Source organism: Aethalodelphis obliquidens, unplaced genomic scaffold (assembly GCF_003676395.1).
Source record: "Aethalodelphis obliquidens isolate GAN/ISIS:26980383/991018 unplaced genomic scaffold, ASM367639v1 scaffold48, whole genome shotgun sequence".
NCBI classification, from domain to species: Eukaryota; Metazoa; Chordata; class Mammalia; order Artiodactyla; family Delphinidae; genus Aethalodelphis; species Aethalodelphis obliquidens.
The window spans coordinates 15,746,767-15,773,752 of record NW_020837992.1 but is presented as its reverse complement, the minus strand read 5'-3'; the positions used below and the strand labels follow the sequence as shown (position 1 = coordinate 15,773,752).

The window sequence follows — 26,986 nt, the reverse complement described above, 5'->3', positions numbered from 1 at the left end:
CGTGTTCTCACACAAGGCTCCCAGATGCCTCATGGGTTTCAGGGTCCCAAGAGCCAAAGGGGTCGTGTGGGTTCAAGACAGCAGTAGTCTCAATGGAACCAGTATAGAGAACCGTCCAACGCAATCTGTTGGCCCTGCATAAGACCTCAGAACCTTGACACACTCATGGGAAGTGAGAGAGGTTAGCCCAGAATGAAATTTTCTGTCAGTCCAAGAGGTTGGGTGTCCAGAGTCAAAATTAAGTTGATTTATGGAAACAAAAGAAATGTCGTATTTCTTGAATAGCTTTATTTGTGTCCAGAGATTTATACCCACTATCTTCTTACACGAAAAAGTGCAAAGGATTTATCACCTTTGTAATTAGCTCCGATTCAACGTCATTTCTATAATAATGCCACTCTTACTCATGTGTATTCTAATATGCTTTCCTGGAGCAAGAAGGTGGAGTAAAAGGGTTCTGGGGTGGCGGGGGGGAGATGATGCAGAATGCCGGTGCTGTCCCAGAGAATGCACCTCACGCGTGCACATTAGCTGGCATATGTTTCAGTGGGCAAAAGGCTGAGAGCCGGTGCTCTATACCTGTCTCATTCCGACTTGATTACAGTTTGTTGTTTGCATCCCTAACCAGGCTTACGACGTAACCTCGGACAGAAGGAGATGACACAGCACGGCATGTTTTCATCTAAGACTGTCTGGGATGGAAATCAAGCTCTGCCAACCCAGTATGTGACGTGGAGCGGGTTTCCTAATCCCTCTGTCTCCTCATGGGGGGATAATAATGTTCTTACTTCGTGGGATTACTGTGAGGATTAAATGTGATAACAGTGTTAAGGTGCTTAGCACAGTGCCTGTCGCATGGTCAGTTCTAGTCAATGATAACCGTTCCTACTAACCTTTACTATAGTAGGCACTTGGAAAAGGCTGAGTGAATGAATGAATGAATGAATGACCTACCCTCCAGTGTATTAAGAACAGAAAATTACCCAAGAAGTATGGGATTGGCCAGATTATCCTCCATTCAGGGCTGTTCTAGGCCAAATGCTGCTACGTTTAGTGTTGCTGCTAAGGCACGCACATTCGGTGCTTGTCATCTATCCTGAGGTGACGGTGAGACACTGCATGGGACACACAGTGTAACTGGTGACCGACAGCCAACCCTGGCAAGAACTTCAGCCATGATCAGGAATATACTTCCTGGTTGTCCCCAGTAATTTTCTCCCAGAAATGCTATCTTCTGTGGGAATAAAGCTTGCAATTTTAGCCTCAAGTAGCATTAGAATAAATCAATTTCAAGAATAATGGGAAATCAAGACATTTGTATCTTTCTCCTGGGGATGTATTTAGAACCCTCAGCCAACAAATCAGCAGGGTGAACAGCTGGGCAGCAGCCATTTAAAACCATTCAGATCTTGAGAAATGGTGTTGACAAATTCCTTTCCTAATATCCTCTGGAAAAACCTCTGTGATGAACGAAAAATGGTGCATGTATGAGCAATGGCTCTGTGTTGCTTTCCCACCGAAACCCAAAACAAAATCATGGGATGTTCTCTCACGTGTCTGGGCCATTCATTGCCCATGCTGTTCCCTCAGCCTGGAATGTCCTCCACACACCCTCCTTCCCCACTCACCCCCATAATCCCAGCAAATCAGGGGTTAACAGCATGTGTTCAGATTCCAGCTCCAGGGCTTCCCTGGTGGCGCAGTGCTTAGGAATCTGCCTGCCAATGCAGGGGACATGGGTTCAAGCCCTGATCCAGGAAGATCCCACATGCCACGGAGCAACTAAGCCCGTGCGCCACAACTACAGAGCCTGTGCTCTGTAGCCCGCGAGCCACAACTTCTGAAGCCCATGCTCCTAGAACCCATGCTCCGCAACAAGAAAAGCCACCGCAGTGAGAAGCCTGGGCACCGCAACCAAGAGTAGCCCCCACTCGCCACAACTAGAGAAAGCCCACGCGCAGCAACGAAGACCCAACACCGCCAAAAATAAATAAACTAAATAAATAAATTTACAAATCCCAGCTCCACAGCTCCCTGGGTAGGTGACACTGAACATGTTATTTAACTTCTCTATTTCTCAGGTTCCTATGGGGATGATAATCATACCAACCTTGTAAGGGCTTTTGGAAAATTAAATAGGTTAATATATGGCAAATGCTTAGAACAGGACAGTTCATGGAAAATAGTAAGCACTACATAATTGGTGTCATTCTTGTTCTTCAAATCCTAGCTCCAGCTTGGAACTCTTGTGAAGGTTCTTTCATTCCCCTGGGCAAAGTAACACACCTCCTCCTCCATGCTTGCACTTTTCTCTACCGTAGTATCTATCACCTTCAATTACAACTGCCAATGCCTTGCCACTCTGCAAAAACGTGAGGAATACAAACGCCATCATTTGACCCTGAAAGTCTTCAGGACTTTCAACAGAGCCATGAACATGAGAGATGTACAATAAATATCTGGTTAACATATGAATGCATTAGTTAAATGCTATTTAAGCTTTTCAGGCTTCCTATGCAGTCATTATTTTCCCCTCCTTGCATGAAACTGTTGAAGGACTGCTGTTTCTCGGGGTGCTTGGAAAGTCAAATGAGGTGCGGTTTTGAGTTTGTATGATAATCACTGGTATCATAAAAATTCATTCTCAGCACCATTAATAATGGTGGATTAATGTTATTACTGAGACAGCAGAATGACTCAGCCTAGCACGCTCTCTCTAGAGATGAGGCTTAAAGTTTCCTCGGGAAGCTCTCAAGCACTGCATCCCTACGGCGTTGCTGGGACATGGGACCAGTCGCCGTCCCCAGTGGAGATGTGGGAGTGGCTAGTCACAGACAATCTGGGAGTGGCTAGTCACAGACACTCTGCAAGTGGCCAGGACCTTGGCAGGAATGTGATCCAAGGAGACACAGAAAATAGCAAGCCCATCGAAGGCCAAGGGAATTTCCTCCTATGAAAGTGAGAAGGGGGTGAGGAAATACGTTTCCGGGCAGTTGAACAGAAAACATCCTGTCTGAGTTGGATGTCAAGAGAGCAACCGGGGAAGTTTCTGGCCATCTTGGGATGGCCGTGCGGAGCAGCTGGGAAAGCACCAGATTTGAAAAGAATCAAATCTCCATTCTTCCATTGCGTGAGCAAACTTTCTCCTCTTCAAAATGGAGAATCAAATGAAGAAAACTGCAAAGTGCTGGATAAACGTAAGAAATGATTCAATATCGTTGGAAAAGGTCCCTTCACACAGAAACTCATGGGAAGGGCTCCCACCCTGAACAGAAACCCCTTCACCACTCTAGGGTCCAAAGAGATGTCTTTGCTTCCATTTTACTTAAATTAGCAACTTTTTAAAAAGTTTAGAGGGACAAGAGGCTTAAAGCTTTTAAAGGGTTTATCTTGGGATAAAACTTTTTATTAGGAATCCCCTTTTTTGGCTAGTATAGCTTTGAAATATATGAAACTATATGGTATGATTTATGGCCTATGAAGTTTTTTTACCTTAAGAGCAAACATGTAAGATGCTAACTGCCAGGAGAGTGCATTGGGAGCTGTCTGCCTCTTGTTAACAAGAACTTATCCTGCACATCTCTTCCCAAATTCGTGTTTTGTGACACCACGTTGGTAACCTGAAATTAGCCATGGTGGATGTATTTAACCCTGGCAGTTGACAAATGCTATAAATTAGTTGCTGGGCTTTTTTTCTCTCCAAAAGTTGGCTGATCAGCACACCACTGACTGGAGGACTCAAGATTCCCCCAGCTATCACTCTCCACTCCAAATGCTACGAAAAGAAAACTGCAACCACACACACAAATATTAGACAGGGACGCCACACAATGAGGACTGAAAAACAAAAACAAAATGAAAACCCCTGCTATATCAACTGTACATTCTTATCACATGAGATTCTGACAATGAGATGTCTTGAGTTTTTTTTAACTGAGAGGTAACTGTAATATGCCAGAGAATTTTGAATCAGCCTTATCTGGAGTTTCAAATGAATATACTCAAAAGACATATTACAGCTGGAATTCAAACACCTCAATTGCACATTGAGTATAATATAATGATGGAGTAGCCAGCTTTTCAAAATAGGTGATCTGTTATTTATTCCAGTTAACAAATTATGTGGTGTTGCATTTATAACCTTTCAAAACATAACAGTCAAATAAATGAATAGTCTTTGTTTTCTCTTACATGTTTTATCTGTTCTCTTAAAGTTTAAATAGATTGTTCCTTTTCTGCTACAACTCCAAACTTTATGCTATGTTCCCAAGGCTGTGACAGGGGAAGAGAATAATGCCTTGCATGTATAAGGAAGGCCCTTGATGCTTTTAGAGGCCTTTCTCACATGCAATTTTTTCAATGAATTCTTACATGCACCCTCTAAAGTAAGGTGTACCCATTTTCAGATGAGGAAAAAGATGTTCTTCATGATCATAAGAGCTGTGGACTCTGTACCCTATTGTCATTACTGCTACTGGCTATTGGACACTCACTGTCATAGCCATCAACACTCTGCCGCTAGAATGACTCCTGTAGGGGAGCAAAATTTGCCACCCCAAATTGTGTCTCTTTGGCATGAAGATTAATTTAGGCTGATTATTTTTGAAGCCCAAAAGACTCAGGAAGAACCACTGACCTTCCCCCTAACTGCCTAAAGGGAAGTAGACAGAGGACCTGTTCCAGTAAGGAGTTATCACCATAGACACCTATAGTATGAACTAGGGAGGAACCTGGGAAATTCTGTTCATACAAATTCCTCTCTTTATCCCATTGTCTCTGCATGGCCAAGCAAACATTTATTTATCAAACATTTGCTTTTCTTTTTTTTTTTACATATTTTTATTTATTTATTTATTTGGTCACACTGGGTCTTAGTTGCAGCATGCGGGCTCCTTAGCTGCAGCTCACCAGCTCCTTGGTTGTGACATGCGAACTCTTAGTTGCCACATGCATGTGGGATCTAGTTCCCTGACCAGAGCTCGAACACAGGCCCCCTGCATTGGGAGCATGGAGTTTTAACCACTGTGCCACCAGGGAAGTCCCAAACATTTGCTTTTCCAACTCCATGTATATTGCCTTCCTCCCCTTTGTAGGTCCAAACCACTAACCCCAACATCCTCTTTTGTCTTTAGCTAAAGATGGTATTTAAGATGAGGGCTTTGGCCATTTTGGCGAGTTATTGAGTTTTCCTGGGTCTCTTCCATGTATACATGTTATTAAACTTTTGTTTGATTGTCTCCTGTTAATCTCCTGTCAATTTGATCTTTTAGACCAGCCAGAAGAACCTAGAAGGGTAGAGGAAAATTTCTTTCTCCCTGACACTACCAAACTGCCCCTGCTTCTCTGCGTCACTCTTACAGTCACAAAGCATAGGACAAGAGCTTAAGTCTCATGTTAAAATTTCAAGCAAACCAGTATCTGGTCTTTTTTTGGCTTCTGCTGTAGGTGAAGATCTTCCACCTAGCAAGACTTACAAAAAGGTAAATTCCCCAAACATATGAGGGAGTTCAAATTCAGGACAGTAAATATGATGATGATCGTGGGCATCTATCCTATTCACGACAGCCTATCATCTTTTGAGTCTCCTTCCTATATTTGGGGAAATATCCAAATTCTGAGTCATCATCACTCCAACAGAATGCGGGACTTCCCTAGTGGTCCAGTGGCTAAGACTCCCCACTCCCAATGCAGGGTGCCTGGGTTCGATCCCTGGTCAGGGAACTAGATCTCACATGCCACAACTAAGAGTTCGCATGCCACAACTAAAGATACCACATGCCACAACAAGGATCCCACATGCCACAATTAAGACCTGGTGCAGTCAAATAAATACATAAATTTTAAAAATTTTAAAAAAAGAAGTCAGAATGCAAATTTCCTGCCTCCCTTGCAGCTATGATTCAGGCACATGCTTTAGTTACTGCCAATCGGGGATGCCATCATAAGATTTTGATTCAGAAGTAAGCAACAAGGAAAGAAGTTCTGCATGGACATTCCATCTTTGCATCTTTGCTGGTGAGGGCGAGGCAGAGTTGTCTGGTTTTTCATGGTGGCAGCAGCAGTGGTGGCTATTTCCCAGGGATTGCGATGGTGATTTTCTGATGCAGAAGTAGCAGCTGTGGAGCAGCAGCAATTTTCCATTAGATCTGTGGCTTGGTTTGTGGCATTGTTCCACCAGGCTTATCTTCAAGCCAATTTTACAGTCCACTCAACTCTTCTATTATTCATCCAATATTTTTTAAATAAAATGCTTTTCCACTTATTCAGCAAGAGTCAGCTTCTACTGCTTAGAGAACTCTAACACAAGAACAATTATTTTTCTATTTCTCAGATGTGGAAACTGAGGCTTTAAGAGGTTAAACTGCTCAAGATCACAAAGTTAATCAGCGACAGAGCAAAGATTTGAACCAGGATTGTCATAATCCAAAACCTACATTGTAAACCAGAAAAGTTACAGCACAAGGACGTAAAACTGATGAACCAGAGTTACTGTTGTTTTTTAAAGTTAGAATAAATTATAGAAATACCTAGTTCTAACCTGAAGTTCTGAAAAATAAAGTGTAAAAGCAGAGGTCACAACCCAAATCTTCTGATCTGATGTGTTTTACAAGGTACCTCTCATCTTCATAATTCCATCATATTTTTGCTTTATACGTTTCAAGATGAATTTTTAAGTGCAGTTGAGTTCAAGGCATACAGGGAAGCTATTATTGTTTCTTGTATCCCACACCTTCCTTCTATATCCAATGCCCATCTTACCAAAGTATATGTTTTAGTTCTTTAGCAAGAGTCTAGTTTTAAAATTATTTATCATTAAATGCCAATATTTTCCCTCATTCTCGAATGATAATTCAGTTGGATATAGATTTCTAGGTTGAACATTATTTTTCATCAAAAAAAAGGGTGGATATGGATAGAACCTCTCCCTGCCTCCCTAATGGCTTTCTGATATAAGTGATGTGTGTATTTTCTGGACAGTGCTTTTAAGGAAATGGGCATGCATGCCCCTTCTCCCTTCCCGGCAAACTCACCCGCCACCACGACCCCTGCCTAGGATACAGACCTGAGGGCCAAGGCTAAAGAAGCCACGTGGGATCCTGAAATAGAAGCCACAGATTGAAAATAGCAGAGCCACTTTACCAGTCCTTGACATCTTTTATGGGAGAGAAATAAGTTTCTATCTGTGTTTTAGGATGTCTTTTTTAAAAGCAACTTCTATTATGTCTTAACAATTGTACCTGTGTTCTCTCCACCCTCCCCTTTCCTTATGTCTTCCGTGTGTGTGTGTGCGTGTGTGTCCATGCATGCATCACCTTCTTTTTTAAAATTTTATTGAAGTATAGTTGATTTACAATGTTGTGATGCATCACCTTCTCATTCTAACCTCCAATCCTGCTGTTCACGTTCGTATTTTTCTGCCTCATTATTTCTCTGTGTTTCATTCGGGGTGACTGCCTTAGTTCTTTCTTCCAGTTCACTTGTTCTCTTCAGGTGTCTAATGTGCTATGTAACATGTCCCTTTGAGTTTCTAATGTCAACAAGTACATTTTTAATTTCTGTACTTTCCATTTGGTTCTTTTTCAAACAAACCTATTCTTTTCTTCATAATAAACTATTCTTTCATTCTATTCTTTCCTTTATGTCTCTGGCATTTAAAAGAAACCTATTTCACAATTTTTCAAAGTTAGCTCAATTCTTAAGTTGCTAATTTTCCTGTTTATCTTCGGGGTGCCCTTCAGGGTGATTCATTTCATTTGGTATGTCATTTTTTATTAAGACTTCACCTTCAGCAGGGCTGTTTATCCTAATGGATCCCTGTGTGTTTAAGTTGAAGAAATACCCCCAACACATTAGTTTGTTTCTGGTGAAATTCTGAGGGTTCTGGACCAGTTTTTATGGTAATTTCTCAGGTTGACATTTCTACGTCCCTTAGGTTGTATAAATTTAAATTCTATGTTTATTCATGGTAAGGCCTGGGAGGCATTTACATTTTCCCACCCATGGCCCCACCCACAAGAGTAACTACAAGCTTCCTGCTTCTTCACAACAGTGGTCAATGTTTTCTCTAGTCCCTCCTTCACGGATGAGGCACCTTGCGTAGACTCCAGGATTTATTGACAGAACTCTGTCACAGGGTTGTCAGACAAAATACTGTACACTCAGTTATTTTTTTTTCACTTTTTATTTTATATTGGAGTATAGTTGATTAACAATGTTGTGTTAGTTTCAGGTGTACAGTAAAGTGATTCAGTTATACATATACATGTGTCTGCTCTTTTTCAAATTCTTTTCCCATTTAGGTTGTTGCATAATATTGAGTAGAGTTCCCTGTGCTATAGATTAGGTCCTTGTTGGTTATCCATTTTAAATATAGCAGTGTGTACCTGTCAATCCCAAACTCCCTAACTATCCCTCCCCCGCACTCTTCCCCTCTGGTAACCGGTAAGTTCTTTCTCTAAGTCTGTGAGTCTGTTTTGTAAATAAGTTCATTTGTACCATTTTTTTTTAGATTCTGCGTATTAGCGATCTCATACGATATTTGACTTTCTCTGTCTGACTTACTTCACTCAGTATGACAAGTTCTAGGCAGGATACTCAGTTAAATTTGAATTTCAGGTAAATATCTTTTACTTTACATATGCACCATTCAACTTTTGGGACATACTTATGCTAAAAAAAAATATTCATTTTTTTACGTGTAACTCAACTGTAACTGGCATTCTGTATTTTCATTTGCTAAATCTGACAAGCTTAGTCACAGTGCCCTGCCTAAACCTGGCCTGAGGCCACATATCCTGTCTCTGCATGGGCCTCAACACCCCAGCCCCCAGATTCTCGGACCCACATTCAGGTCCAGCAACATTTAGCTACAGTTATCACACGGGTTCTGAGTTCCTTTTTCATACTGAGAACTAGACTATTTCCCTTACTTTTTGAATACTGCTTGTATATCTTTTCAATTGCTGCCATGTTTTATCCAGCCTTCTACATACAGGTAGTGGGAGAGAAGGCTTGTCCATGTCAGCTGTCTGCCATTTGTCAGAAATGCTTTAATTACTTGCTATATGCCACTCATCCTCCAGCTGAGCACTGTGTAATGCCACCCAATGGAAAGCCTGGAGCACAGAGGGTTAATTAACCCCAAGTAATGGGAAGACAAGGGAGTGTGCAGGGACAAGTCCTCACCTGTACTCCAGGGATGCTGCCCACAGAATTTTTCCTATAGGATGGATTCTTCAAAAGGGAGGCAGACATGCCCCAGTTTTAGTTTAGATTTGACTTCCCCCAAACCTGGGTATCCAAGGATTTCCTCTATATTTGGGAAGCATAAAAAAGGAAGTAAAATTCTGACTTTGCTGTGTTTTATTTTCACTGGGCCAACTGAAGATGAGAAGCTAGATGGTGAGGTAAAAATAGAAAATTACTAATGAAAAGGGGTTCAAACAAATATATTTGAAGACCTTAGTCAAAACCTAAAAAAATGTAAGACACTGAGTCATAGGATGAGAAAATAAAGAACTTTTGTATTGAAATGTTTCAGAGAAAGGCCCCTTTCAAAATAGTTCCAAATCAAGTCCTTAGAATAGAAAAAGAGTATTTTGTTTTCACTTTAGACATGGAAAATCCCGTGGACCAAAAATTCCAAAATCCTTTCCAGACATTGGTTTTCTTGTTCAGTGATTCCACATCCTCATGTGGGTTTCAAGGCAGTGCCTGATTTGTCTTTGAGCCCACATTCACCAAAGATCTCAAGTTTAGGCTTCTGACCTAATCTCCAAATGAAGTTTTACTTTCTGTTCTTGTGTTCAAGATAAACATTTAAAATACAACTTCTCAAACTCTGTTTCGGTGCTTTTTTTTTTTTTTTTAGTATTCCAGACATCTTAAAAATTGATTCGTGTCCTGGGCTTTCTGCCCCGCCTCTGAAAGGCTTTGCTATTAAAACCTCATGTTGTGTGAGCCTTAAATAATGTGCGTACCTCTAAAACATCTCCTACCTGATGTAAGTTCAAGAAATAAGGTGTATATTCTGCTAAATAGGAATTGTTTCTAATTCAAAGGAGAATGGAACAGTGCTTCTGATGCTTGTCTCTTAGCCCGGAACTCCTCTGTTGCATGAGTTCTTCAGTTCCAACACCTCCACTTCCACTTCCAGCTGCTAGGTCTGTAGGAATCCCTATAGGATAGGCCTGCCCCACTCTAAGAAAACTCACCAGATGACAGTCCAGAGTATGACTACTCAAACTCTCAAAACAAACCAAATCAGAGGACCATGGGATTTTAATACATGTCTTACTACAGAGCAAACCGTGTAGCTTGGGAAACATTTGGAAATTACACAAAAGCATAAATAAGTGGAAATTCCATATATCTTCACCACTCAGGTAAGTTTTTCTGCATAAAACATATTTTTATCAAAAATGAAATCAGGGTTTCCCCGGTGGCACAGTGGTTGAGTCCGCCTGCCGATGCAGGGGACATGGGTTCGTGCCCCGGTCCGGGAAGATCCCACATGCCGCGGAGTGGCTGGGCCCGTGAGCCATGGCCGCTGAGCCTGCACATCCGGAGCCTGTGCTCCGCAGCGGGAGAGGCCACAACAGTGAGAGGTCCGCATAAAGAAAAAAAAAAAAAAAAAAAAGCAATCATACTCTACAAGTTTTAGAATTTGCTTTTTTCACTTACCCACATTTTGTAAATATTTTCCACTATATTAAATATTTTTCTACAGTATTTTAGTAATTACACATGCCATTTTCTAAATGTGTGTTAATTTATTTCGTCAGTCCTTTATTTGAGGGCGTTCAGGTTATCCCCAGCTTCTCTCAACTTTGTGATAATTATCCTTGCAGAAAAGTTATTCTTGCAGTTGGTTGTGATTACTTCCTTAGGATAAATTCCCAGAGGTGAAATTGACAAGCTGAAGCGTATGCACATTTTCAAGATTTGAGGTACACATTGCCAAATTACCTTGTAATAGGTTTATCAGTCCCACCAGTAGTATTCAAGAGTATCTATTTACTTGCTTTAAGGAATCTGTGTAAACTAGGAAGTGATTATCTATTATGCAAAAGTATTCTTCATTAATGAAAAGGACTTACAACATAGTTTCTTTAAACACTGAACTGTCCTAGTGTATGTAACACATTATTCCATTTAAAATAAGTTTCAGAGGAAATTTTCTGTAACACAATGAATAAAGAAAATAAGGCCTTTCTCAATTTGATTTTTTTTTTTAATGGAGAATGCCACCTGTCAAAGAACTTCTCTTTCTGTCCTCGCCCAGACTGAGAGGAGATGCCTGGTACAGCACAGTTATTCTGCTCTTAATCCGTCTTCTATTTCATATTCAGTTTCCCATCATGCACTGGATAAACACGGCAGCCTGACATGATGAGAAGCCTTTCCTGAAGACTACAGCCCACACTCATCCATCCCTTCACTGAACTCCTATTATACTTATTGTCTGTACCACACAATTAGCACTTTATTATATACTGTCTTGTTCTCTAATTGCCTACACCACACAATTTAGCACTTTATTATATTCTGTCAGATTCTGTAATTGTGTCATGTAGCTTCGTCTTGTCTCTCCATGTAGATTACAAGCACCAGGGTGGCAGGGACCCTGTCTGGTCTTGCTTCAGCATTTCCCACAGCACCAAACAAACACTGTTTCAAGAACAACAAAGTGAGCCTTTGACAAATGCTGGCTGGTTTACTGGTTGGTGGGTGGGTTGGGAGACTGGTTGATCTTCTAATGGGTTTTAAGCCAGCATCTGAGTTATCTAGAACGTGGAGTAGAAAACAGAGAAGGTGCTGGAGAACAGAACACTTGGCACCGTGGTCATTCCAGCCACTATCCTTCAGTCCAACCTGCCTCATCACCTAGCAAGTCATTTTGTTTCTCTCTACCTAAGTTTTTCTATGTATATAGAACAGGGAAACCAAAACATGTCACCAAACAATACCATTTTTAAGATCACGTGATGGTTTTCATCTGAAGATTTTACATGATAGCATTCTCCCATTGGGCAGGCATTGCCGTGTAGAGGAAAGAGGTCATGCTTTGGAATTAGAGAGACTTCTTACGAGCTGCGGGATCGTTAACAGATTGTTAAATAAATCTCTCTCTCTCTCTCTCTCTCTCTTTTTCTCTCTCTCAAACTAAACTCTCATTCTCATCTCTGAAATTATTTCAATGACTGTAATTATTTGTGATATTACCACTGAGTGTCAGTAAGCCTGCTGGAATATTCTTATTTTTTCCAATTTCTGCAAATGCTACACCTTGAAGGAAGTGTTAAGAATGATTATTATCATAATAAACATAATGAATACCTCTGTTTGTCTCACACACCAGTTGAGGAGTGTCTGCCTTTGCCGTGAATCATGGTTTTGCTTCTCAGAGAACAAATCATATAGTTATACAATTTCTTTCTCTTTCTTGGTTGAAGAATCGCTTATGCTTAGTGGTCTATCACATGACATCAGACTTATTCAACTAAATAATAAGCGAAGAAACACCTGATACCCAGCATTAACAAATCCATGCCTCAGTCTGTCACTTTCACCTCCCGCTATAAACATGTAGGGGAAGGAGCATTGAGTTAACCTTATTTCTCTGAACTAGGAATGATACAAATAAAATGTTCTGTCCCTGTGTATCATCTGCTTTTCCCCTTCTGATCAGTATGTTTTGCCATACTGTGCCCTTTTCTGTTTTTGTCTTTGTTTTTTCGATTGGCAAGTACACGATAAAATGTAACTAGTCAAATAGTTGTTCAACATGTTATTCTCTTAAAACAAGATCAGTTTAGGACTTCCCTAGTGGTCCAGTAGAGGAATTAAGAGCCCACATGCTGCGGGGCGCAGGCAAAAAATAAAACGGAAACAAAACATCAGTTTAAGCCTCTCTGAAAGTGCTGCTCTAACCCTGGCTCTTCTCCACCTGAGAACGCAAGGAGCCTAAAGAGCTTTGAAGGGCTACTTTTGTAGGATAGAGGACACCCTTTAAGAATAGCTTTCCTCCGTTTGGGTGGGTTGCCTGAGTCTCCCTTTGGTAAAGAATGAGCTGTTTTCTTTTGGGTATCTGTGCTAAATGACCGTGTTCAATTTTTCTTTCAAAAGTATTTTTCAAGGTCTGCCGTGTAAACAGGCAGGGCCTGGGTGCCGGGGAGACAAAGGTGACTACCACACAGTTAGAAACTCATACTTGAGGAACCCACAGTCTGACGGGGCCAACCGTTAACTACCACACAGGGAGATAAGTGTGAATAGAATGTGTGTGGTCAGGCTGTCAGCTTGAGCCCAGCGGTGCCCACCACTAAGAGTCAACTCTGATAAATCTAAGGGAGCAGTGGACCTGGTTAGGAGCTGATTAGACTGAAGGGAAGGGTTGGCTTAAAGATGCTTTTATGACGCCTTGGGGGTGGAGAAAGGATAGGAAGGAATAGTCCTGGGGTGCGGAAAGGGGCATGGGAAAGAAAAAAAATCTTCTCTCCAACTTTGGTTCCCTGCCTAAGCTCCGCAGACTCATGTCTGAGCCTGTGGATGGAGAGCCTACCGGTAGAGATGGAAGGGGCTCAGTGAGACACTGGGTACAAGTCATGCCGCTTTGGGACCTGGGTGAAAAACGGTGGTAAAATGGAAGAGGAGGGGCTTCTCTCCATGTCTTTAGGCCCCAGGAGAGAGCAACTTTGGCTGACAGTGGCTGTGACAGTGGCTGAGATGAGACACTGCCCCCCAATGGCTTCATGGCAGGGGACACCAACAAGGAGCTGCAAGTCTCCCAGGGAACAATGGGAGGGAGCACAACAGAGGTACCACGTGCCTCCCAGGAACACTGGGGGAGACCTGGAGGGAGGGGTGTCCACTCCACAGGCAGGTGGAGGCACAGCCAATGCAATGCGAGTTATCACCACTAAGATAATAATCATTACCAGCAGTGCTGATGCATAGGTAAAACTTCATTAAACACAGGTTCTACACACACACAAGTTGTATGAACACAAAAAAGGGCTTATTTCCTGGTCACAAGATTAAGCAGAGTGATACCTACGCTAGTTAGTAATGGGACTGAGGTCTGGTAGGTGGAGAGATAGCAGGTCCAAGAAAAGTAACAAAAGGAGATTCAGACACCAACTTTGGGGATGGGGGTGGGAGTTCCGCCAGGCAAGCAGAGGGGCTTATGCAAAGCTCTGGGTGGAGGAGTTTCCCCGCACGATGGAACTAATGAAGATGGCCCCGAGGCTGTAGACAGACTGGAGTCAGATGACTAGACAGAAATGTCCAGAACCAAATTCTAAGAAAAGACTTACCTTCTGAGCTGAACAAAATGAAATTCTATCCCCAAGTACATGGTTCAATTGAAAGAAGAAACAAACAAAAATTCCAAACAGTACTAAAAGGCATGTTGAAAATTAAGTCCCTCCCTCCCTCAATCCCCTTTCCTAGGAGAAACAGTTGATAGCTGCTGGCATACACTAGTATAATCCACAGGTGGTTAAAATATTTAAATATTTCCCTTCAGGTTGGTAAATAGCCACTGTTTTGAGCCCGTGGAGTGCTGGCCGCCCAGAATTTCAATCAATCATTAAAGAGTTAAAGCTTAGATACTAGGGGGTCTCCAGCATCCCTCCAGCTCGAAGGCCAGCAGCCATCCCTGTCTGCCAGTGCTGAACCAGTTGTTAAGTATTCTGAACATCACTGTTAACCTTCTAGATAACTTATTTGCATATACAGGTATATCCCTACAAACACCTTTACTTCTTTTTTTTTTTTTTTTTTTTTGCGGTACACGGGCCTCTCACCGTTGTGGCCTCTCCCGTTGCGGAGCACAGGCTCCGGAGGCGCAGGCTCAGCGGCCATGGCTCACGGGCCCAGCCGCTCCGCGGCATGTGGGATCTTCCAGGACCGGGGCACGAACCCGTGTCCCCTGCATCGGCAGGCGGACTCTCAACCACTGTGCCACCAGGGAAGCCCTACCTTTACTTCTTTTAATACAGATGGAAGAATTGAATACGGTTCTGTGTTTTGCTTTTTTTACCTACTTTGGTCACCTTTACATGCATGACCAAATATAGACTGTATGTATTACTTTCAGAGCTAACATAATTTAGCTATAACTAAGGTACCTAACCTGAGAAATGGGGCACAGAAATAAAGAGTAACACTTTGGAATAACTTATGGGAGCTTTCCAGTAGACCCAGAAGAACTTGACCAATGAGGACAGTGGAAATACCACTGAAAGCTGGAATCTGAGAGTGCTGGACCAGGATAATGATGCCCTGACGGCTTGGATAGAAAGAATAAGGAGGGACAGGACCAGCAAAACCTCCCCAAGTCCCCCTCCAGAGGCCATCTGGGCTCCTGTCCCTGCTACCAGCTGACAGAGGGGGCCTAAGCCTTCCTGAACCTGAACTATTAGCACCTAAATTCAGATATTATCCAGAATCAAACCAGCCTTGGGTAAAAAATTTTGAACTGCACTTACCTCAATGAATTCCTTCCAGGGAGTTTCCTTTCATTCAAAAGGTACATATAATAAATTTTCATAAAACAGCCAAAATGTATTTCTCCTAATTGCTCCATCTTCACCTCAAATGCTGAAAGGAAGCATAGAATGTTTTTTTTTCCCCTGAGAGAGAAAATACTTATAGACTTGAACCAGATTTTTAAGTATCCTCTACATATCAAAAGGTCAAGACCACTGAATATACCTCTTCTTATAGTCATCTTCATCGTCAAAACCCAAAGGGCTAGTATGTGGGGTGGGGAAACAGAATTTTCCACGTCTAGTTTCTGTGTTTCTCATACATCTTTTTTTTCTCGTTATTTTTTATATTAATGAGAGAAACAAGGATTAAAAACATTTAAAATTAAAGATGTAATCTGTATAGATTTGGGGGAAAGGAGGATGGGGAAATGGGAGAAAGAAAAGATTAGCTAATATTTTTATTGTTTACTGATATTCCCAGAAACTTTCAGTCCAGAAAGTATTCATTAAAAGAGAAAGCAATTTCTGCTGATAGACTGCCATCTAGTGGTGAGTTTTTACCTTACGCATAATATAAGCTGCTACTGGGCTTCGGGATGCTTTGGAAGACATGCTTGTTTCTCTTTGAGATCTCTGGGGAACCTTACAGACTATTGTCACAAGTAGAATAGACTCACTTGTGTGTTTCCCAAAGGCCTAAGGTTCATGTGGGGAACAGCTAATGCAGGCTGAACATCCTTCAAAAGGAAGTCTTGCCTCTGTAATTATTTGAATATTGTCGAAGAAGCCTGGCCAAGGGCTTCCCTGGTGGCACAGTGGTTGAGAGTCCACCAGCCAAGGCAGGGGACACGGGTTCATGCCCCAGTCCGGGAAGATCCCACATGCCGCGGAGCGGCTGGGCCCGTGAGCCATGGCCGCTGAGCCTGCGTGTCCGGAGCCTGTGCTCCAGAACAGGACAGGCCACAACAGTGAGAGGCCCGCGTACCGCAAAAAAAAAATAAATAATAAAAATAAAAAAAGAAATGGGGGACAAAAAGAGGCCTCCGTGCCCTGGAGGCCCACAGGGCCCTGCTCGGTTTCACTCAGAGAGTGGTCAGCTGGGGAGGCATGGAAGCTCGTCAACCTTTCCCCATGCCTTGCCCTATGCATCTCTTCCATCTGGCTGTGCCTGAGTCGTATGCTTTTATAATAAAGCGGTGATTTAGTAAGGAAAATGGTTCTCTGAGTTCTATGAGCCCCTCTAGCAAATTAATCCAACCCAAGGAGGGGGTCATGGGAACCTCTGATTTACAGCCAGTTGGTGAGAAGCACAGGTATCAACCTGGCTCTAAAGTGGCAGCTGAAGTGGAGGGCAGGACTGAACCCTTGTGGAATCTGATGCTCTGGGTTAACAGTGTAAGAACTGAGTTAAATTACAGGATACCCAGCTGGTGTCAGGGAACTGCTCCTTGTCAGTGTGGGAAAACCCCCTCCCTGACACGCATACATTCAAATTGGTTCTAGAACCTTTCAGCAACCTCCCAAGAAGGTGAGGGCAACCTTTCTGGGAAACCACCCTTTACCTCAGTCCAGGAGCCTGGCTCCGCATCCTGCTCCAAGGATGGAACACGTGGCCAATCTGATCAATTACAGGGCTCTATATCCCCCAAGCTCTTTCCTCTACATCACCGAGTTTCAAACCTGAGTTGTAGTGAACAAAATATGATGTGGAACCCCAATATTTTTTAAAAAAACAAAGGAGAGTTGAAGGGAGTCAATGCCTCCAAACCCCACACTCCTGGTCTGCAGGTGGACAGACACTGTGCTCTCTGCACTGTGGGAAAAACAAAGAAATAGGACCCGGTGCCTGCTTGGAGCACCATCACAGTGGTGTTAGGGGGCAGGAAACAAAAGCACGAAAAGTTAATAAAGGTGATTAAATAATACTGGATAACAAGAGATGAAATGTCACAGAGCCCTTGCCACTCATCAGAAAAGTGTCAGAGGACTTTAGGCCAGCAGTGAGATTTTATTGTCTCTCCCTCCTAAGGCCTACTCAATTGTCTAAGACAGGTGTCACCTCCCCCTCAGGAAGACTTTCCTGAAACCCTCTCTTGCCTCATCATGCACACACTTACACATAAACACACACCCGCTCAACTAGCCCACTGAGAGTCTCCCCTCAGGGTTTCTTAGCATCTTTGCACAGGTCTGTATATATTTTTTTTAAATAAATGCCTTTCCCACAATTCACAGTAGAGGCTGTGAGTTTCTTCAGGGCAGATAGTGGATACTGGGATGTGCACCGCCCCCCCTTCTATTGAGACTCTTTCTACCCTCCCCTCTTTCTTTCCATCTCTCCTTCCAAGGGTGTCAGCCCTCTATGACAACCTAAAGGCTCTCCCCGCCTTTTCCTGCTCCCTCTCCCCAAAAATCTCCTGCACAGCAACTCCCATTTTAGCATCTGCTTCTTAGCACATCCTAACACATTATAATAAGGAACTGCTGTGTACTACCAAATATATATAAACATTTATATATTTATATAAACATGTATTTATTTATAAAATATTATATAAAATATATTCAGAATACTGGCTTATTGGCTGACAATATTAACCCTAATGGCTTATATCTTTTGGGTGTTGAAATACTTAATTTTGCATATATTAAAATGTGACTGAAAAAAAATACTAACATTGTCCCCTTGGAATATAATATTCTTTTTAACACTACAAAACAAATAGGTGTCACTAGGACTCTTTCTTCCTTCCTTCCTTTTTTACAGGATAACAGAATAGCAGTTAATAGTAACAGCTCCCAGACCACTTGAAATCAAACTACGGCTCAACCACTTACTCGGTCTATGGCCTTTGGCAAATCACTTAACTGTCTAAACATCGGTTTCTGATCTATAAAATGGGAGAATGCTTCCTCATCTGTAAAATATGAATTAAAAAAATGGTACCCACCACACAGAACTGTTTTATGAATTCATTAATGAATTAATTTCTGGTGCTGTGTGCAATGAAAGAATTATCCTAATGGATATAAAAGCACTTTGCAAACCAGAAAGCACTTTGAGAAATTCATTTTTTTCTAAGTGAAACAAGCATCAGCCACTGCCTTTTATGGAAAATTGAGGTTAATTCACATCAGCAAGAGAAAGCTGAGGACTTGTTTATGGCTGTGTTTCTGATTAACACAGCACTTGATATTAGACAATAAACTCTTGACGTTCCTGCAAGTGGACCACAAAATACCTGTTGTTGCAGGGCCCTGGACAGAAGAAAAGTTAAGACGGAAAGGAGCCCAGGACGCGGAAGTGCTAGGAAAGGCCTAGCAGAAGAAGGGGGGGCTGCAGCAGAGCCGAGCCGCGGGTGAGCACGCGCTGCGGGCACCCAAGTGCAAGTTCAGACGCTCGCAACTATCAGGAAGCTGCGACTGCGCGCCCATGTTCATTCAGGCCCCGGCGTTCGGGGGCCCCCTCAAAAAGAGGGAGCTCCACCTTTGCCTAACGCTTTCGGAGCGCGGGGCGACGCGGGGCGGCGCGGGGCGGCGCTACAGCCCCAAGGCCCCGGGGCGGGGCGGGCACGTGGTGCGCGGCCCCGGCGATAAAGAGCGCGGTTGGGAGCGCGGCGCGGAGCGGCGGAGGTGGACCAGCGGCGTCTGGGTGAGCGCGGCAACGCAGGCGTGGACTGACGGACGGACGGACGGATGGAGACTGACCGACAGCCAGGGAACGGGGGTAGAGGGCCGGGGCACTGGACTCGGCGGTGGGCGAGGCGCTGACGGCCGGACGCAAAGGGCAAGACAGGGGAGCTGGGAAATGGAGCCTGAGGAAGTGTGAACGCGACACCTTCCCGGCCCGGGCGAGTGTCTGTACGGGCGGGGTGGAGGGACCCACTCCCCTGGATTCTGTCCAGACCACAGAGCCGGGCCCTAAGGATCCTTTTTTCAAAATGATCAGAGGCAGCCACTGGGGGGAAGAGAGTTTAGTGATTAAGTGTGATACAATCGCTTCATTTGATGGGAAATTGTATTTCTGCATTTTTGTTTGTTTGTTTAGGTTCTCTATTTGTTTCTTCCTTTCCAAGTATTAATATTTCTCTCTCGAGTGATTCCTCATGCCCAGAGCTGCATCCTCCTCCTCCACCTTCCCCAGAGATTTTTTTTTTTTAACTTTTCCCTTTTAAGAGAATTTGACTTAGGCAACCTGAATTCTTTGCACTAAGGGTTCTTGTCTGTGGATAAAGGTGTAAGATTTCGAGAGTAATAGGCCCTGCCCAAGTGTTTCAGTAGTAACATTCTAAATTCACATTAAGCCGTAGGCTGGAGAACATTCTATTTGTGGGTTTTTTTGTTGTTGTTTTTGTTTTTTGCGGTACGCGGGCCTCTCACTGTTGCGGCCTCTCCCATTGCGGAGCACAGGCTCCGGACGCGCAGGCTCAGCGGCCATGGCTCACGGGCCCAGCCCCTCCGGGGCATGTGGGATCTTCCTGGACCTGGGCAAGAACCCGTGTCCCCTGCATCGGCAGGCGGACTCTCAACCACTGCGCCACCAGGGAAGCCCTCTATTTGTTTTTGATACAAACTATGACGAATTTGAAAGCATAACATTACCCAGTTTTTATTTAAAACTCGAATTTACAAAATCTGGACCATTCTAAGTTACGGTTGTTGTGATTTTTTACCCCATCTCTTCCTGTAGCAGTTTCACAGTTTACAAAGCCAGCAGTCTTTGCTCGTTTACTTGGTGTATTGCTCTGTGCAAAGACAGATTTTTGAAGCTGTTCTTGCCCCCTGATGGCTTACACTCTAGACAGACGAGCCAAAACTACCTTGCTAATATCCCTTATGTAAAGTTTTTAATGAAAAGCAAATGTTTGAGGGAATTCTGAAGAGTAAGAAGTTATTTTCATTTAGGGCCTCAGAGAATGTTCTCTAGTTTTTAAGGTGAGTTCTGAAAGTTGGTTATACTGAAGGAGCTGAAGTGGGAGATGTTGCCATTCCGGGTGGGAGAGCCGGACAAGCCAGCACAAGGTAGGTAGCAGTGGAGACCAACTGGGCTAGTGCACTTCAGGTGTGAAGACATCTGTATGGAGACCCAGACCATGGAATTTGGTATTTGTCCTGTGGAAGCCAGGAAGAAGTTAACTGGCCTTTTTCCGGCAGGGCAAAAGCAAGATCAGAAATGTCTGAGCTACTGGGCGGTTACTCTGGCAGCCTGACTATTTTGAAGCAGAGAGTTGAGATTAGGACAGTGACTCCCAGGCCCCATAGCTTTAACCAATCAAACTGTATTTAAGTGCACTTAATTTGAGATATATGGATATCTATATCTATCTATCTATCTGCCAGTCCAAGCTTTTGACCATCCTAAGAATATCCTTGTAACTGCTCTAAATATGAAAGAAATGCAGCCAAAAGCACAAGAATATGGAAATCTAGGGTGTACATCCTAGTACTTTTCAATTTAGGAGACTTTTAATGTGGAACCTAGCTCTCTGGACTCTTATCACTTGAACTTTCTTGAGTCCCTACGGGCCCCTTGGACATGGAGTTGTGCCCAATGGTCTAGATAAGAGGTAACAAAGGGTAAGTTAGGAGAGGGGCAGTAAGGCGGGAGAGAAGGATTGCAGGGAAAGAAGATAACAGTTGGAACTGAAATGACTTAGACTCTGAATAGAAAAGAGTAGCCAGGGTTGGGGAGGGGGGTACCAGTGGAGCTGAGATGACAGGAAAGAGTGTGCTGATAAAGGAATGCTACTTGCTAATGTCCTGTGGTCAGCAGACAAGACTTCATGGAGGGGACTGAACCTGTACTTACTATGTGCCTGGCACTGTTAATCATTCTACAAGAATTAAGTACTTTAATTCTCTCAGCAACCCTGTGAAATATGATGCTTGTTATCCCCATTTACAGAAGGGGAAACTGAAGCACAGAGAGGTTAAATAACAGTCCCAAAGTCACCCAGCTGGTAAGTGATGGAGCCAGGATATAGGCCCAGGAAGTCTGTCTCCAGAGCTGGTGCTCTAACCCCTCTACTGTAAGGAGCAAAGGAAGAAATTGTTTAGAAGACCAGGTGGCAGGTTCACTTTGGGCTCTCGAGTTGAGGTGCATGCAGGAAGGCCAAGGGAAGATGCGGGCACAACATCAACCTCATTTGATGCTCAGACCTTCCTCTGGGGTAGACTGGGCCTGTGTTATTGGCCTTGCATTTTCCCCATGGGCCAGGTGATTACATTTCTCTTCCAAAACTTCCAACAGGAGTTAGTCTCATCTTCAAACTAGGAAAAGTCAGAGAAACCCTAGTATCCTATATATCTGTTAAGGTTCCCCTTTATTGCCCTTCAGTACAGAGCAAAGCTACTTGAAGGATTTGGGCTTAATTTCAGGAGCAAGCCTCACCAGGGATGTATCTGTTTATAAGGGGAGGTATCATCGTTGGCCTTTCACAAAAGCAATAAGTTTTGCCACACTGTACCCTTTCATGTTTTTGTCCTTGTTCTGCCCTGTTTCTAGCTTCAAGGGCTCACCTGAGCCAGGACTCTTGGGAGATACAGAAAAAGTAGAAGGAATGATCTCTACTCTGGAAGTTTATACTCCTATTTGGGGAGATGAGATTAACAGTTATAAAGAACAAACAAAATGAGATAGTTCATAATTATTACATTATGTGGGTAAGATGTAAGTTGCTAGTGGGCATTTGTGTTTTTAAATGTGCCAGGGACCTCAGAACTGTAATATACCCTCTCTTGTATTTTCTCTAAGCCAAACATCTTTTGTACAATTGTCACCAAATACTGTCTGATTATATTTTATTTTCTTCTTCAATTGTTAGACTTTGCATTTGTGGCTTCGGATTTTCATGTCCTACAGCTCAAAAAATAACAATTCTTCTATAATTAGTTAAGTGGCAGAGCTGTGGGTTGAACCAGGCAGTCTACCTATGGAATGTAGGCTATTAACCAGGATGCTCTGTTGCCTCTCATTGCCTGTTGTGGGCAACTTCTTGGCTTTTTTTACGCTGGTTGTGGACAGGTACACTCTCTGCCAGGTGGTGAGGGATGCTTTTGCCTCAAATGAGTGTTGCCAGGTTCACTGTCTCAGAAGCGATCTCCCCATCTGTGGAAGTCGTCATCAAGCTACAATCTGAACACCTCATTCAATCACCCATATATTCATCACTTTTTAATTGAACATGAGATTTCCAGCAAACCACTGAGTGCAGAGGAAACAAAGGCAAATGAAATCTGTTTCCTGTCCTGGGGGAGCTTGGTCTAGTGGGGGAGAGGTGAATAAATGTTTGTGATGCGATTTACTAGAGCTAGGAAAAAACAGGGGAAAACTGGTCAAAACCAGCATATGAAAGGATAGTTAGGTAAATCTGAAGATAGTCTTGTAGATCACACTGAAGCCTTAAGACTTAAGTACTGATTTTAGGGGAGATTCTTGCTTAACAGTATGAAGGTATAGAAAGAGATAAGAATGTCTCTTTTCTCCTGACCATATTTCAACTTGAGCAATAAGTAATTTTGTATATATTCGACCTCGCTGAGTTAGGTTCATATTCTTTCTTCTGCTGTCATTCACCCCTGCTCTCTGAGGTTTCAGATTGCCTCAGTCATCCATATAGATAAAACAGGAGGCCTTTCCAATGGTATTTTCCCAGAACATTGCTCTCTTCTTGTCTCCAAATCTCCTGTCTTTAAAATATAGTTTCCTTCTCTATAAAATGGAGCTGTCACATTTTACATTCTTCTCATTTGCTCTGTGTGTTTGTATACTTGTAAGCATTTTTCACAGTTCGAAACTTTGTGGGAACAGACTTTGCCCCGGAGTTTTATCATTAATTGACATTCCTAGAAGAAGGAGAGGAATTACGCTGTATGTTTTCCAGACTTTTTCAGCAGCTCAATGGCCTCCCCGAAGAAGAAACTTCAAGGTCTTGTTGCTGCGACCATCACGCCAATGACTGAGCATGGGTAACTATGGTTTGGGACTAAAGGGATCTCCCTCCACCCCAATGGTCAGAAGGTCTCTATAGCAGCGGTCGATTAGACTCTGCAGCTTCTGCCCCTGCACTGTCTCTGACCCCAAGTCAGACAAGAGGTCTCTATATCACAAACAGTGCAGAAGGAGACGAGGTAAGATACGGCAGCTTGCCTTCCTCCCAGTGTCTGTAGCCCCACAAAGCAAATTCTTGCATTTCAGCAGAGCCCTGGCCTTCCCAAATAAGGCCAGTGGAGTTGGGTGAGGAGAATCTCATTTTAGCAGGATTTGATATCAAGTTCTGGCCTCTAGATCCTGTCTCTAGACTGTCCGTGGACGTGATGAAATTGTCCTACCGTGAGGAAAGTGGGGAAGGTAGCTGCCAGACGGCCCCCTTAGGCATGTCCTACAGTCACATTTCAACATTGGTTAAATGTTTGGGAGCTTGCAAGAGGGCGGTAACAGCAGACGATTGCTGAGAAATTGTTACCCAAGCAAGCATTTTCCAGTGAATATTATGGCGGTCCCTTTGCTGGTACTAGCAGTTAGTGGTCATGTGCCCCGGGCGTCCATGAGCAATATATAACTACCCCCTGGACATTGCCATTAATAAGTTGGGGATTCATCCAGCATCTGGATCTAAGTGTTTTAACCTGTTAGAGGATTCAGTTTGCCAAAACAGTCAGAATTCTGGCTTCTTTAAGCTTCTCCTTTCTTCCTCTATAAAACTTAAATGTAGTCATACCTACATCGTGGAGTTGTGAATATTAAAATGGGATGATCCATATAGTAGTGTTTAGCACGGGGGCAGTATGTGCTTAGGTCAATAAGTTTGAATTGCTATTGTGGCATAAGAAGTAAACAGAAGATGAGGTATTTAAGGTATCTTAAAGTAAGACTTTTACATTTTTGGTCTTCTGTTACTGAATTTTGTAAATCTTAACCCTACCCCTTTAAAGTAGATGAAATTTCTTATGACTTTTACCATTCTCATTCAAAGTTGACCATATCACAGTTTTCCTTGAGATCATTGGAGTTCAAGACTTCTGGCTTCTAAGATTCTTGAAAAATCACATCTTTACTCGGTCTAAATAAAATTCTTGCTGAGATGGCATGTAAATCATTCAGTGGTTAATAGCAATTTTTTTTTTTCTGTTGCTTCTCATTTCCACAAGCCCTAAGAAAGACTAAAGTCAGCTCCTTCTCAATGTGTCAGTCACTTGTTGGGCAGATAAAACAGAAGGCATGTGATTGTATGAGCAGACAGGATTTACTTCCTGTTATGGAGTAAGATCCTGTTTGCAAGCTCAAAACACTACATCTGGTTGATGCTACTTTAACCGTTTTAATCAGACCCCTCTTAGCCTAGAAGTGGCTTCTTCTAAGTCTTGTATGTTCATCTGGGACCTGCGGAGTGTCACTGTGCTTTCTCTATCCTGCCATTTTTCTGGGACACCAGGACCCACGCATATTAGATATAACTAAAACGACTCTGCTTTTCCGGATCCTTCTCTGTTTGCCAAATACCTCTGGCCCTGTTGCCTCCATTACACAATTTCCTCTTTCTTCATGAATTCTCTTCTCTTCCAGGACCCTCACTTTCTTAAGGTGTGAAATAAAAATAAAAATGCATTTTTTTTAATAAGGGCCTTGTAAGAATTTAAATTAAATCAAAATGTGTGTCAGTACATGGCACATAGTAGACATGTAAGTTTTGTTAGTTCCCTTTTCTCTCCATCTTTCTGCTCCATCCAGACATTCCTATAGGTATGAAGCAGGTTTGGAGCACCCACCAATAGCAGGTAGCCATTAACCCACTTGCCCACAAGGGAATCTGCATTTCTGACATGTTTCTAAGAGACAGGACAGAAAGAAGAGCCACATGGCATCTAACACCTGGAAATTCTGCCTGGGGACCAGCCATCATAGGAGTTTTCCTAACATGGCTCTTAGAGTAAACCATGGCCTCCGTAATTCAGAATGGCTGAACATTTTTTCTTCATAATTCTAATGATTCAACTCTGAATATAAGTTGATGTCCTAGAGTGGGAAAGTTGTCAGCAAAAACATGGTTAAAAAGATTTTAGTTAGAGTATCTGGGTTCTTGACCCCCAGCTTTGATACCACTAGCTGTCTGACCCTGGGGAGCTCTTGTCAACTTGTAAATTTCTCTCATTTTTTATGAAGAGACAGAGTTCAACCACATTATCTCTAAGGCCCATTCAAATGCTAAGAGTCTGAAGTCCTCTGATGGTAAATATTATTAGGGATATTGTGGTGATCTCCATTAAGTAAGAATGCCTGAGTACCTGCAACTCCAATCTATCCTCCACACTGTAGTCCAGTCCTCATAAATAAACCTAATCATTTGTTAGATTTACTCTTTAAGAGTCTGAATTCCCTTTTGTCTAAGCCTTGCTACTCGTACAGACCATGGACCATTAGCTCCAGCATCATGTAGGAACTTGCTAGAAATGCAGAAACTCAGGCACTGCTACATACCACTGAACCAGAACCTGCATTTTAACGGTGTCCCCGGATGATTCTTTAGCACATAAAAGTCTGGGATGAACTGGTCTGAAGGTTAAAGCCCAGGAGCCTGGGCTGACATAGGAAGTCCTTTACAGTCTACATCTCCTGCCACGTTTCTATTTCCCCAAACACCTCATCCCCTTTCTTCCCTCTGTGCCTTTACACATTGTTTCCTCTGCCTTTTTCTACCGTCACCCTCTCCATTCTCTGCTCCAATTGAATACATCTATTCATCCGTCAAAACCATCCTCTGGTGATTCTTCCCCATTTTCCATAGAAAGCATTATAGAGTCCTTCCTCTGTGGTCCCACAGTATCCTGTGCCTACCTTTTCACATTACATCACAATTATTTATGAGAGTTATTACAATAACTGTTTGTTACATGCCTGTCTCTCCCAACAGGCTATGAGCTGCTTAACCTTATGCAGATATTTATTGGGTACCAGACCATCCACAGGGACTGAGCATGTATCTTATTTATCTTTGTATCTTCAGCATCTAGCACGGTGTGTGGTAAATTTGGTTATTTCATGAGTGAAAAATTTTGTTATTTCATGGGGAAAGGAAGCTAATACTGATTGGCTAAAGATTATGTGTCAGTCTTCATGCTGGGCATTTTAATGGACATATTCCACTTAAATCTTGACAGCAACTCAGTGAGAGAGAGCTGTTATCTCTACTTTTGCAGTTGATGAAACCAAGATCCTAAAGATTAACACATAGCTGGAAAGGAAGGTCTGTCCCATCCCAACTCACATCTTTTTCTACACTAGAGTGAAAGACTTGCTTTCCTTAGTTGTTTCAAGAAATCACTTTCCTTTGGGTACATTCACAGTCGTTAGAAAGTCCATTTCAGATTGGCCAAAATGTCTAGAAAAACGTTGTGTTTTCTCCCTCAAATGCCCTTGACTTCACCATGGGAATCTTCACAACACCCTCTAGTAACAACAAACCTGTTACCCAACCAGTCAGAAAGGGCCT

The 26,986-nt window shown here is 42.8% G+C and overlaps 1 protein-coding gene and 1 long non-coding RNA gene across 9 annotated transcripts in view; one reads left to right on the top strand and one right to left on the bottom strand.

The window, feature by feature from the left end:
* Nucleotides 1-11,500: 11,500 nt before the first annotated feature.
* On the bottom strand, nucleotides 11,501-19,317 carry LOC113607570 (uncharacterized). 4 transcript variants are annotated; one of them, XR_003427992.1, is made up of 3 exons: nucleotides 19,206-19,317; nucleotides 14,986-15,606; nucleotides 11,501-14,760 (listed from the first exon to the last, which is right to left on the bottom strand). It is a non-coding gene; the product is annotated as an uncharacterized LOC113607570 (long non-coding RNA). The 4 variants fall into 4 exon arrangements; XR_003427991.1 differs by lacking the exon at nucleotides 19,206-19,317 and adding an exon at nucleotides 17,060-19,050; XR_003427990.1 differs by lacking the exon at nucleotides 19,206-19,317 and adding an exon at nucleotides 18,740-19,050.
* Nucleotides 19,133-26,986, top strand: part of NPL (N-acetylneuraminate pyruvate lyase) — a 49,036-nt gene continuing 41,182 nt past the window's right edge. For 2 of the 5 annotated variants that reach the window (XM_027083078.1, XM_027083077.1), the window contains exons 1-2: nucleotides 19,983-20,519; nucleotides 23,381-23,465. In XM_027083078.1, coding sequence (XP_026938879.1) covers nucleotides 20,477-20,519; nucleotides 23,381-23,465 — 128 coding nt within the window. In that variant the 5' untranslated portion in view covers nucleotides 19,983-20,476. Of the gene's footprint in view, nucleotides 19,150-19,970; nucleotides 20,520-23,380; nucleotides 23,466-26,986 lie in introns of those variants that run through there. The other 3 variants (XM_027083076.1, XM_027083074.1, XM_027083075.1) reach the window with 3 other exon arrangements.